The 13,537-nt window shown below is 41.0% G+C and overlaps 1 protein-coding gene across 1 annotated transcript in view; it reads right to left on the bottom strand.

Annotated features, from left to right (window-relative positions):
- Positions 1-248: 248 nt before the first annotated feature.
- Positions 249-13,537, bottom strand: part of macrod1 (mono-ADP ribosylhydrolase 1) — a 107,928-nt gene continuing 94,639 nt past the window's right edge. The window contains exons 7-10 of the mRNA XM_080036174.1: positions 12,019-12,049; positions 9,919-9,992; positions 5,225-5,306; positions 249-705 (exon numbers count right to left, since the gene is read on the bottom strand). Of these exons, the coding sequence (XP_079892300.1) occupies positions 671-705; positions 5,225-5,306; positions 9,919-9,992; positions 12,019-12,049 (222 nt within the window). The 3' untranslated portion in view covers positions 249-670. The remainder of the gene's footprint in view (positions 706-5,224; positions 5,307-9,918; positions 9,993-12,018; positions 12,050-13,537) is intronic.

A 13,537-nucleotide genomic window follows, 5' to 3' on the forward strand; every position in this document is an offset into this window, starting at 1 on the left:
GCATCAGTGAATAGGTTGAACAAAAAAAACACTGAACACTACCTGCTCATCAACAAGCAGCGGACAGACAGTTATCAACTAGCTGACTGCCTCAGTGCAGAGCTTCAGTAGATATAATAGTTACTATCCAACACTGCTGATAGATAAACAGAGGACCTCCTTCACCTACAGACATGAGAAAACTCTTGACACTGCAGCTCACTGACTCGTATCGAGAAATAATCAATTCATACAAACCGGGAGCCTGTGTGATTCATTTTAATAAGCTTTTGTCATTATGCACACACATTGGAATCCCAATATTCAAATAACGCAGGAAACAGTGCACTTTGAAAGCATGATGCAAAGCTACCACTGATCACAGTCGATACAGGTCAAGTTAGAGTGCAGCTAGAAGGTACAAACAGTCAATTTTTCACAAGGGAAAATACCAACATCATTTCACACTTTCATCACAACACCCCTATTAACCCTGAGCCATTAGTGGGAGAGAAATACAAACTAATCAACATCTGCAGAAGAGCCAGTGTGAGCTTCAGAAAGCAATCATCCATTTACAAGCGTTCTTCCTGCTGAGGAAGAACACTGATCTGTGACGACAGCAAGGAGAAGGAATATGGATGTCGAGCGGTGTGTATCCACAGCAACTGAAGGTGATGAATCCACTGTCTCACAGTTTACTCTGGACAGTGGCCTCTGTGGGAGCTGGAGGAGGAACACATTGAAACCTTATTTAAAACAAGGGAGGAAAGAACCTTACCTCGGTCATGCAGCGGTTAATAACATTTTGGCTTTTGGAGCCTGCAGAGATCTGTTAGCTAGGATTAGTCACTTTCACTCCAACTACAGACACGCTCAAAACATGCAAACACACGCGCACACACACATCAAACAGACAGCAAGTGTGGGCAGTGCCAGGTGTAGGGGACACCTAAGGTTTATAGTGGGGGGTTGGAGGCCTGCCTGCAGCAGCTCTGTCACACAGGCGGACAGTTCCAGCTCATCAGGCAGCCAAGCACCGCTACTGCTTGCTCGCTCACTGCTGCTACGAAATCTGCTGCACATCCGTTAAAAGGAGAAGGACACCAACAGCTAGCACGGACTTTTGAGAAGGAACACACCTGCATTTTTGTGGAAAATAACCTCTTTAGTCAAACGGCCCAGTGTGAAGATGTGAAAGTGCTGATTTCATGCTTGAAGTGAAGAGTTGATGCTTTGCCACAGTTTGAAGCTGCAGCATGTCGAGTGGAAGCTAAGAATTTGCCTCATCACACAAGTGAGAAACTCTGAAGCTGGATGGACTTGTGGCTCAATATTCCTTATAAAAAATTACTCAACTTTACAATCGGACCATGAAACCAAAGCTGATATTGCGCCTACAGTATTTAGCCTTTAAAGTCCCATAGTTTGATTTTGTTTTTTTTGGCCAGCTGGAAGCAGAGCTGTAAACGCAACATTATGACTTCAAAGTCGTTCTGGTAAACTAGCTACACATAAACACGGAGCAACATTCATTAATTTAAAGTCTAGTTTCTGGGCACCTGGCAAATACGAGTTTAATATTCACTCTCTTTTTCCTCTCTGTTATGGTCTCCACTAACTCCCCATGGAAACATCTGGCATTTCTGCTGCTTAATGCTCCACTTTGTTCACCGTCTATACTCGCTCTGTTTTCCTTCCATAGGAGGATACAGTGGTACATACATTGATTGTTATAAAAGTTATAGTGTCTCTTAATTCAGCTTCAAGTGTTAAAATGTAGATAGCCTGTATTTGTTTTTAACCATTCTAAGATATTTTGGTACTGTGACTGATGAAAGACTTATTTGTATAGGGAGGCCAATTAGAAATCAGCCACTAAAACATTTTCTGGATTTACCTTATAATTACTTTGGGCAACTTTTCTCCAAAATTCTGGGTTATGCGTTGTACAGGGAACAGTTAAAAAAAAAAGAAAAAAAAAGAGACCCAAACCAACCATGTGAAAGTGTGTCAATACTTTCTGCCTTCAAATTAAACCAAGTTTATATAATTTATATAGCACAATTAAGAAACGACCAGAATTGACCAAAGTGCTCTATAAATTAAAGTCGGTAGGGACGTCAGACACACTGGCTCCCATACATGACATTAATCAAAACAGCTTAAAGTTGTATTTTTTAAAAGGGCAAAATGCATTTCTAAAACAGCTATGCACTGTCGTTTGTCGCCCTTACTAGATTAAATAGTGAATGTATTAGAGATTATGTTCAGCATTCGTTTAATGCACTTGATGCTATCATGAATATATATGGAAAATGAAGGAACATGTCAAAAGGAATAGGATATATCATGGTTTGGATACAAATATACATCAAATATTTGTTGAAAGGGAAACAATGATTGAAGTTTCTGATATTTTTATGGGATTTGTGGACAATATGAAAATATAGAATATCACCGGTCTCATCTTGTGAACTCGTACTCATATAGCACATCATACTGTACTATATGTTAGTGGGAAGTGGCTCAGTCATTGTTATATGTAAATGTGCAAAACAATCTTTAGTGAACTTCTTACATATTTAGACTTTAGTTTAAGTAGAGAGTACTTAGAGCATTTAAGTTTGAGATCCTGCTATTTTTAATAGCTGGTCTTCTTGATTTAAAAAAATGAAGACTCTTAACCCAATGTCAATTGTGTGAAAGATACGGCTGCAGTTGACTTGCCTTAATTTTAATGAGGCTGCTCGTCTTTCCTCTCTTACTCTCCAACACCTTGCCTATGAGTAGCCTGGTCCAACCAGACCATCGTACTTCAGAAGGGAAAATTAAATTTGGCTGGATGTAGGTAGGCGGGCGGAGCCAGGCTAGCCTATGAGGGCATACGTATTAAAAAACTGCAAACTTGGTATGTTTTCATTTTGTGCATGTTTGTGAGTTAGTTTTTATGTAAACCTCTGCTATTTTGCTGTTGTGCGTCTTAAAACATACTCTGAATTATAAAGGTAAAAAAAAAATATGTTAAATATCATGCATATTGGTTCTACAATATCTTGCCTTGAACTGTTAGGCAGCATGCATATTAATGTTACAGATGGTGATATATTCAAACCCCTGAAGCATTTCTCTGTTGCCTTGGCTTCATTGCCGCTGAGACCATGAAATTTCTCCTTTCATTTAAAAATTAAACAAAAAGAGTCCCAGCTTTGGTTTCAATGTCAACCTTGCTTCACTGCGTTGGTTGTCTTTTGTTCATGCCTCCATGTTTGTGTTGGCAGCACAGTGTGTGAAGTGTTGCCTGTTTGTTGTGATTAATCTTTGGCGTGTACCTTTTCCTTATTTCAGATAATTTATCGCAACTATTTATTTGTGACACAAGTCTGGAAAGAGGGAAAAAAGAAGTCTGATTGTTCTTGTAAGGTCTATAACAAGGACAAATGTACTAATTCAAGTCCATACCGACTTCTTACTGCGTATTGAGAATATGAGTTTGAGTGATTTTGCCCTGTCTGAATAATTCAGGTAAGAGGAAAGATTTAGACCGAAATAGACACAGGACTGTGCAGCCGTATAAGACTTGTGGAAGTGAAAATGTGTGGGTTTTATCTCAAGCACCTCTTTGTTGTACTTAAGCTTGGCTTTGGCAGCAGCTGTGTGACAAGACTTATGTCTTTATATAAAAGTGTTTTTATATTTAAAAAACAAAACAAAATCATGAGATGGTTTAACTCTCTCTCTCAACATTTTTTGGAGGGGAGAGGTGAGTTTGATTAATAGCAGTGGTTAAGTAAGACATAAGAGGTTAAGTCTGCAGTTGTAATACCAATGCTTAATTTGAATAATTGAGTGAATGAGTGATCATGCTTAGGAGCCCAGGCTGCTTGGCGATATAACACTATCAATCACGAGTGCAATCAAAACAAAATGGGTGAAGTCATCATGTCACAGCTCGAGCCAACATAAAATTTACGTATTTACTAAATTTCATTTAACCAAACATATCAATCTGCAATGACGGCCCACGACTTCTCCGTAAGCCCATTTTGAAAACAGGTTAGACAGGATTTGAAGATTGAACGAGGAGCCATGGAGGCCCTATTAATTAAACCACACGCTATTTTAACCATTGGAGGGAAAACGCTTTTCAAATGTTCTTCCTCAAGAAACAGTTTGTAAACTAGCTAGCTTGCAGGCCAGCATAGCTCAATACTTGCACTCAGGAATGAAAGGGATGCAAGAAGCCATTTTCATTTCACTGAGGTGCAAAAAAATGACTTTGAATGAGTTTATTCCCCAAAATACAGCAAGTGCCTATGGAGGCAATGTCAGGGTTTCCCTCTATTTACACATCATTTAGATTCCACACACCGGTTCAAACTACACGTCTACAAACTGAATTAATGTAGTTATTCCTGTTGACCAGTTGATTCACACCATGCTGGTTACCTGAACAATAAGCTGCTCTGTCATTGGTCAGGCTAAAGTAGTGGAGACAGGAATGAGGGCAAAAAAACAAATGATTGGCTGAGAAATGTCTAAGTTTTCAAATGTTACATGGCCAAAACTGACGCACAAACACACACACACACACACACACACACACACACACACACACACACACACACACACACACACACACACACACACACACACACACACACACACACACACACACACACACACTCCCTATTCCTTGTGTAACCCCATATTACTATGTACAGTGATAATTAGCAACACAATGTCTTAACTCACCAAAACAAATAGCTGACACAATTGCCCTCTGCCAATTTGAATTTGTGTAAGAATAGATTTAATTTATTGAATAAATTAAAAAAATCTGTATGTGTTTGTGTGCTTTTGCGCATTAAAAACCTTTGAGAACAACATGTGGTTGGAGCCACTGTGTTTCTGTGTATTGGAATGCTTTTTATGTCACTGCATGTGCTGTATGTGTGCAGGGGGAGGAAATAATACATTATTCGATGTAATTAAACCCAATTTGGTGTGTGGCATAGTACTATGTCTCTAATGACCACATCTAGGCCTATGTGTGGATATACTGGATGTGCAAATAGCACACATTGGATGATGCATTCGTATTTATCACACCACAGTGTGTCTCTATTTGCGTATAGCTAAATTGAGCTGAGCTGAGCTGTCATCACTGCATTGTTGCAAGTTTGTGTGTGTGTTTGTGTGCATGTCTGTGTGTGTGAGAGAGAGAGGGAGAAAGATAACTCACCAGCAGGGAAGTAGAGCGGCAGATTTAGCAGATAAAGCTCCTTATCCGTCGGCAAGAAGACACAGAAGATGACTTTGTCCACCTGAGACACACACACACACACACAATGACCTTTATTACTGTACAAGCCCATACAATAACCGTGAATTAATCAATAGCAGCGGGGAACAATGTAGCAGTGTGTGACATTGTGGGGCGGCGATATCAGGAGAATGCAGCCAATGCATCAGTCCATTACTTCCCTATTAGCCTACTAATATGATCATGCCTCAACACAGCGCTTATTACACTGCGAGCTGGGGACAGGGTGCTGCAGAACTACAGAGAGAGAAGAAAGAAGAGAGAGAGAGAGAGATGGAGTAGATAGAGAGAATAGGGAAGTAGAGAGAGAGAAATTGTATGTTTATGTGAATCAGAGGTATAGAGAGAGAGAAAGAGGTTAGATAGAGAAGAAGTTCCTGTTTAGGTCTAGTACTTCTATTGTTGAGTGTGTGTGTGTGTGTGTGTGTGTGTGTGTTTTATGTGTGTGTGACACACACACACACACACACACACACACACACACACACACAGGGTGCACACACACACACACACACACACACACACACACACACACACACACACACACACACACACACACACACACACACACGCAAAGCCATAAACATAATAGATTTCAAATAATTTTTAGACATTGGAGTGGGTGCAGCTATTTTACAACAATAAACAATCTTTATGCTCAATGCTTTGTATATCTGGACATTCAGTAGGCCTCCAGTGTACAGTGCTATATCTATCCTGATGATTAAAGCTACTGTTGCTACAGTAAAAAGATGTCTCCAGGGATATTAGCTCCGCTATGCGCTCTTATTTCTTAGTCCCAAACATTATTACCAACCTAATGTCTCTACAAAGCATTAGATCTTTGGGGTCCAATGCAATTTATAGTGGGTTGTTTCTGTCATTTTGTGTCTGGTGTGGGATTTTAAGTCTCATTGCTTTAAAATAAACACATTTCAGCATCCTGTTAGACCGCAGCCCGTGTTTTTCAAGTTTGTTGCACATCCCTCATTACGATTTGAATGGAAGCTTAAAGGGAAGATATGGGCTCTTGTTAGAAAATCTCTCACCTCCGCACAGAGTTGACTCCACTTGTCACCTCCACCATTTTGAAGCCTCAATCATAAAAAATTAAAGCAACAACGCTACAAGAGATATGCAAAATGGCTTCCAGAAAACTGTAGCGGTAGGGATACTATTGCAACAAGCACCCTGGAGATGCTAAAGCTAACAATAACATCAAGTGAATGTAATGGGCTCTGGTCTCAGAACTGACTGTCTGTAAGGGAAACAAAGCCTGTAAATATTCCATTCTCAAACAGAAAAGCAGTCTGTTAGACTATATACTCATTAAGTCCTAATGCAAACGTGCACAACTTTCCTTTAATAAGAAGAAATTTCAATGTTTTTCACAAGATCTTAAGGTCCATTTAATAGTTGTTCATGAGCTTTCAATGACTTCAAAGGGTCCTCATCAGCACATGGAGCTTCCCAGTTATGGATTTGTAGATGTTGGACTTCATGTCGATATTGGTTTAAAAGCTGAGATTCAAAGACTACGTTCAATTTAAACATCCATAATGGACTGTTCGCTAAACTCTTCCCTTGGGCAGCATTTGTCCAATCACATGTTAAGGTGCGGCCACACTACACACGTTACACGAGTACAGACACGTATACAATCATCAATTTTTCCATAGGGAATCATTGGTTTACGCGCGTAGATGGCGCGTAGATGCGTTACACGCGCTAAAGCAACATTTTAGGCGCGTTAGCTGCGTATGAGCCACGTATATACGCACCTAACGGGCCTACGCACCTACGCACGGAGTTCAAAAAATTTAACTTTTTACGCTCCTACGCGTGACACTTAGCCGCGTTGGCCAATCAGCGTTGAGCTTGACCCGACGTCACATACATTGGCACCCTGCCTCCTTTTCGTCATGGTTTTATGGATTGTACATGTGAGAATGTTGAAATTAGTTTTGTTGGAAGACATCCATGGACGAAATAAATATAAAACGGTCGGAGAACAGTGTACACAGAGGCTGAAAAACACAGAGGAGGAAAATTTATTGCGAGCGGCCGTTGCTGTATGACAGCCGCTCGGGAATAGAAGACGTGGGGAAAGTAAACCAGGAGAATGGACTTCCTGGTTAATTCAGTGAATATGTGTAGCTGTGCTTTAGCCGATAAACCAAGTTAGCACCGGATAGCATTAGTTAACTCACCCGGTTGTGTGCGGGCGGCTAGCGCCTCATTTTATGAACCCAAACATGACGGCTATGTCCGGGGAACTTTCACGACAAGTACAGCGAAGCACCGGTGTTTATCTACGCCAGCCACGGTCCCCTGTCACAGCCAGGTAGGGTAATGTTGGCTACTTGCCTTTATTCTGCACCGATGCTGCTGTAACTGTGTTTGTTATGTAGCTGCCTTGCTGTTTGTATGAATTTCCGAGCGGCGTGAATATGCAATGCTGTTTTAATGCTAGGCTATTTGTGCAGTTGCTGTTTATTTGTCTTTTGGCACAGCTGTTGGCCGTGTTGTTGTTGTGTCGGGTCTGATCGCAGCCATGGTTGAATAGGGGAAATAAATTATCGGGAGGGAGACTAAGCACGTCACGTACATTGAACCATTTTTGACACAAAATTATCAAGCAACATTTTAGCTGCGTTACACGCGTAACGTGTGGCCGCACCTTTAGCCGCCAGAGCCTGTGCAACAGTGCGTTTATCTACTCAATACGTGCGCTGGAAAAGTTAGCTACAGTAACTAGCTGCCTACAGTAGTAATCATGTCCATCGCCAAGAGTTAACATTTCATAAATCAAAAGTTTGTGGGGTTAATGGCTACGTTAAAGCAAAAATCAACCGTGGGGTATATCCCCAATTGTCTTCCCATGTGGAAGCCGGTGCTGGATGCTATCAAAGTTTAGGCTAACATTACAATTACCTCTTGACTTTACGATACAGCATTTTTATATTACATTTGATACAATATAGAGAGCTGAAGTCATGATGTACCATCCAGGTTAGCCTCTGTTCCACTATGGCGTCTGTACTTCAATGCAATCTCTCATCAAGCTTTCCTTTCATCTGCTTTTCTGCAACTAAACATTTTCCCGGCGGTGAGAAAGAGGATAGTTATAAGCATGGTTAAATACATCAGTGAGATTTTATTTATCATGGTAATATAGCTTAACTTTTTGTGTTTTGAGAAAATTAAAAGAACAGTTGAGCAACGGTTACCAAGGGGGAGGGAGGGGGGGGCAGTCAATTCCGCGACAGAGTGACAAACGCCACCTGCTGATGAAGATCATATAATGATAAGAAAAGCCCCAGAACACCTACTAAATGGACCTTGATGTTTGTATAGTTTTCTCAAATGTCACACAACACTTTTTGTCTAAACTCTCTGGTCGACTATGAATGTAATAAAATGAAATAAAATTTAATAAATAGGAAATTTTAACACTGCCTTGGCTATTAGGTTTACAAATAAATGGTTCATGTCTTTTATGATTACACTTGATGCCGAGTGTTGGCAAACTGCCCCGTCTGTGTCCATTATTGTGTGTGTGTGTGTGTGTGTGTGTGTGTGTGTGTGTCTCTCTCTCTCTCTGTCTGTCATTTTTTATTTCAATTTCTACATTAACAGCACTACAAGCCGCAGCAATCCCAACAAAACACACTGTAAAAAAAGTAAAAAATTAAATGGAGAGGGCTCAATTAAAGAGTGAACTCACTTTGCTCTGGTGAACATTAATACTTTATATGCATGGGAATAAATTTGGTTGCCATCTATAATTTGTTCACAATGAAACCCCGTACCCACTCACCCAACCTTTAAACAAACAAGCAGTGGAACTATTTCCTCTGCAGAATGTAAATGAGTGCTTTGTTGATTTGTCTTCCTGGACTAATTTTCTGCCGCTTAAGTCTTGTTGAATGTTGGCCTCCATGGTGAAACATGTCATTTTAATGCTCGTTTGTTGAGCTGGCTAAAGCTGACGGCACCAGTCCACTAGTATTGCTACAGAGTCTCTGGAGGCTGGAGCACTAACAATAACATCGTCAACACCCTCTCTGGGAGGTGATATGCTGTTGTGTTTCTAGAGAGAAAAAAAAAGAAAGATTGAAAAGAGGGGACAGGAGGAGGCCTGGAAAGAAAATGAGGAAGAGGGGAGGAGAGTTCAGAGCATGTAAACGACTGATTGGAAAGTTTCCTGTGTTCTCTATCTGCCCCCCCCCCCCCCCCTCCCGTCTATCCCTTCCCTCCAGTCATCTATTCCATCATTTTGTCTTTTCTCCGCTTGCAGTTTCTCCGGAGAGAAAGTGTGTGTGTGAGTTGGTGTGTGTGCATGTGTTTGTGTTGGTAGAGTTTAGTCCCTCAAGGAGCCAATTAAAACACAGACTTGGCCGTGAGCTTGAGAGCCAGAACTTGTGGAGTGTGTGTTTAAATATGTGTGTGTGTGTGCGTGTCACTGTGTGTGCGTGTTATCTCAATGAGCCCCTTCTCCTGGCTCCCACAAGAAAACAAAAACAACAGCTGCGAAAGGAATTGCCAACCACACACACATACAAAGAGAACCACACACACAGACACAAACACACATCAATGCGTATACGCACCTTGTCATGATGTTCATCCAGATACTCCCTCACAGTTGCTAGCGCCTCGTGCACAGCCTGCTCAGGTGGATATCCTGCACAATCACACACACACACACACACACACACACACACACACACACACACACACACACACACACACACACACACACACACACACACACACACACACACACACACACACACACACACACACACACACACACACACACACACACACACACACACACACACACAAACATCATGAAAAATATACACACATTATTGCAGGAACAGGTGCAGCAACAGATCTGTGTGTTTGTGTTCTCTACACTAGCAGGTATCCGTTCTTCCTTTCCACTACTCTAACACAATGTATTCTTTGTTTTCCCTCGATCCCTCATCTCGACTCCCTTAATCCAGAAAGGTACAGACACAGCACACTTGTTGGTTACCAGGAGACAAATGGAGATAGACATCTGGCACTTCCTATATATTTATTCAGCGACCCAAGACCCGAAAATTATTCCCACTGCTGGAAACGTGACACAATGGCAGTTAAAATGCATCAACTGGACCAACTGCTCAGCCCAAACAGACACATTCAATGTGCTTATACAGTAATTATGCCATACATCAGTCGCAGATTGATGCAGAACAATGCCTTGTTTAGGCATCCAAATACACACACGCAGTATTCATACCACAAGGGTTGTCATATCATTTTGATGCTTGATGGGGGAAAAAATGGACACGTTTGCCTTTTTCCTAACTAATACGAAAGTACTGTTCTTCTGCAGACTTGCCTTGCTCTTCGGTTAACTTTTTCATTAGCTATATGCAAAATGTAGACATTCATACACAACTAATTCCAACAGCAAATATATTTTGACTGAATTGCAATGCCAATCCAGATTAAGTATAATCAGGGTAATACGGGAACGTTGGTAAGGAATGTATTTGCAAAGTATTTCCTTTGTTTTGCTGCATACAGTGTCATGGCAACTAAGGCATAATTCATGTTCGTGGTTACATTCAGGCCTTGGTTAATGTGAAGGAAAGATCATAGCCTTGTTTGAATAGTTAAGAAGGGGCTCGCGGCACAACACAGGACGTGCTCACTTTTTAAATATTCAACCATGATCTTTTCCTAACCTCAGCAGAAGGGTGCTAGTAGCCCTGACTGAACTGCACGCAGGATGCATTAGCCACGTTTCTGGTAGACAAAAGCCCCCTCACCACTCCTGTGTTGAACAAAAACACAAGACTTCCAGGAAAGGATGAACATTTTACTGCCGAACATAATCAAGGCTACAATTACCCTCAAAATGTGAACACTATTTTTATCGGTCCATTGTGCTGGCGGACCTCGTGATTCCCAGAACGGATCTTCCCAGTTAAACTACAGGAAATGATTGAAAGCACCTGCGTGGGTATGCGCTGCCATAAATAGTTTCCCATCTATTGGTTGCTTAGCTTAATGAAAATGTACTGCTTTTTAAGACTACACATTCCATAATAAGTACATTGGAAGTGTTTGTTAAAAAATCGGGAGACATCGACAATGAGGTTCAACAGAGAGGAAGACAAGGATAAACCACTGACTCAATCACAACTTTGGCCTTTTCTTCAATATAGCAACAGGGAAGATGTGTCGACAAACCGGCCTTCACAGCCAAAGCCACCCCAGGGGAGTGTGTAAGCACTATCCCTAACTCTCTCCTGCTGCCAGCATGAAAGGGGATTACAGTCAATCTGACACTATCTGAACTCTAATCGGTCTTAATCTGTCAGACTTAATCCAAGGCCTTAATCTGAGAACCACCTCTGGGCTCCAGGAGATAATGTGACAAGTGGTAACGGGTGGCTCAGCAGCCGCGTTAAACAGAACGATAGAGGAAACAAGCATGTGATGTAAAACATGGCCTGTTTGCTCAGCATATAAACACAGGCACACAGATGACTTCTTGCTGTGTTGTATGAAAATGTATGCTTTTTTCACTCATTAAAAAAGAATCAACAATTTCAGAATAAAGCCTTAAGCAAACTATAAACACTTGATGATAATTCACACATGCATGCACGCGCACACACACACACTTAAGCAGCACAAGCACTGACCGTAGATTCCTGTGGAGATGCAAGGAAAAGCCTGCAGAGTAAGGATGACAAACAAAGTGGTTAAAGTCTGTTTCTGGTCACATAACAGCCTGCTTGCTTTCATCTCTCTCCTCACCCACGCACGCACGCACGCACGCACGCACGCACGCACGCACGCACGCACGCACGCACGCACGCACGCACGCACTCTCTCTCTCTGTCGGGCACTTTTGTTGCACCTCTCTCTCTCCCTCTCCTGTTCATCTCCCTACGAAAAACACTCACATGTGTACTGTATATCTACACTGAAAGCACTGTTGGCCACACAAAGAGTTCTTAATAGTAATTGTTGCGAGTTTGAACAAAGTCAACATGACGTAGACAAATACAGAGGGTCATTTTAGAAGAAAGCATTTTTAAATAAAAAAAGCACTGTGAAATTTTGTCCCCTGTGGCACTCAAATTAATTTAGAAAGGTAACTCTTTGTGACCACTATGGTCAGCAGGAACAATTACAAATTGCAATACCTTTCTATGAATGCTGCTGCAAGGCTGTTAAGCAAGTCCAGCAAGACGAATCACATCACACCCATTTTATCCTGTTTACCTTAGCTTCCCATCAGGTTTAGGATTCATTTTAAGGCACTTGTTTTACGTATAGACGCAATATCTGACCGTCTCTATTTCAACTACAACAGTAGTTCACTTAAGAGCATAGAGTTGGTTTTTAAAAACAAAAGGGACGGTGCCTTTGATGGTGCTTCAACACTATGGAACTCTCTTCCTTCAAACAGACAGTAGTGTCTGTGGTCTCTGAAGATGTTTTAAAAAAAGCAAATTATGGCCCATCTTTGCAAACTGGCCTTTGTCTCACCTTCAGATGTCCTTTGCTTGTTGTTTTGCATGATTTATTTTGAGTGCCCTCTTGCCTATTTTAATTATTTTTACCTTGTGGCTTTGTTTTGAGGTCTTTGTATGTTTTTTTGTGATCTTATTTTGCAACCTTTTGTTCTCCTGAAGCAGTTTTTAAATTATATTTACTTTAAAGGAGATACACTAAATAAACATCCTACTATACCTATTATTAAAGATATTTTAACCGGAAGTAGTTGACTGTAGATCCATGTCAGGCAGTTAGATGCTACACCTCAGTAAACTTCAAAGTGAATCAAATCTGGCAGATTCACAAGCTGCTGTCAAATACTGTGCTACGAACAGATGCTAGGACGCTCTCTGTGTATCCAGATCTGTTCATTTGACCAGATTGTGGAGTTGGCAAGCGATGTTGAGAGCAGACATACCTCACAAGTTCCTTTGAGAAGAAAGATAAACATGAAATTCAGTGGAAGTGAAATTAATAACACAAAGCTTAAAAGGCTTAATGTAAAAGAGGGAAAAAAACGGGGGGGAAAACTGTTGCCTAATTGAAGAGAGGTTGTATTAAATAGCTGGTGAATGAGAATGATTAAACGTGTCTATGTTATAATATATATATATTTACAGTATAAGTCAAATAATATTTTGTGACACCGCACATATA

Source organism: Ammodytes marinus (assembly GCF_949987685.1).
Source record: "Ammodytes marinus genome assembly, chromosome: 10".
Classification (NCBI taxonomy): Eukaryota; Metazoa; Chordata; class Actinopteri; order Uranoscopiformes; family Ammodytidae; genus Ammodytes; species Ammodytes marinus.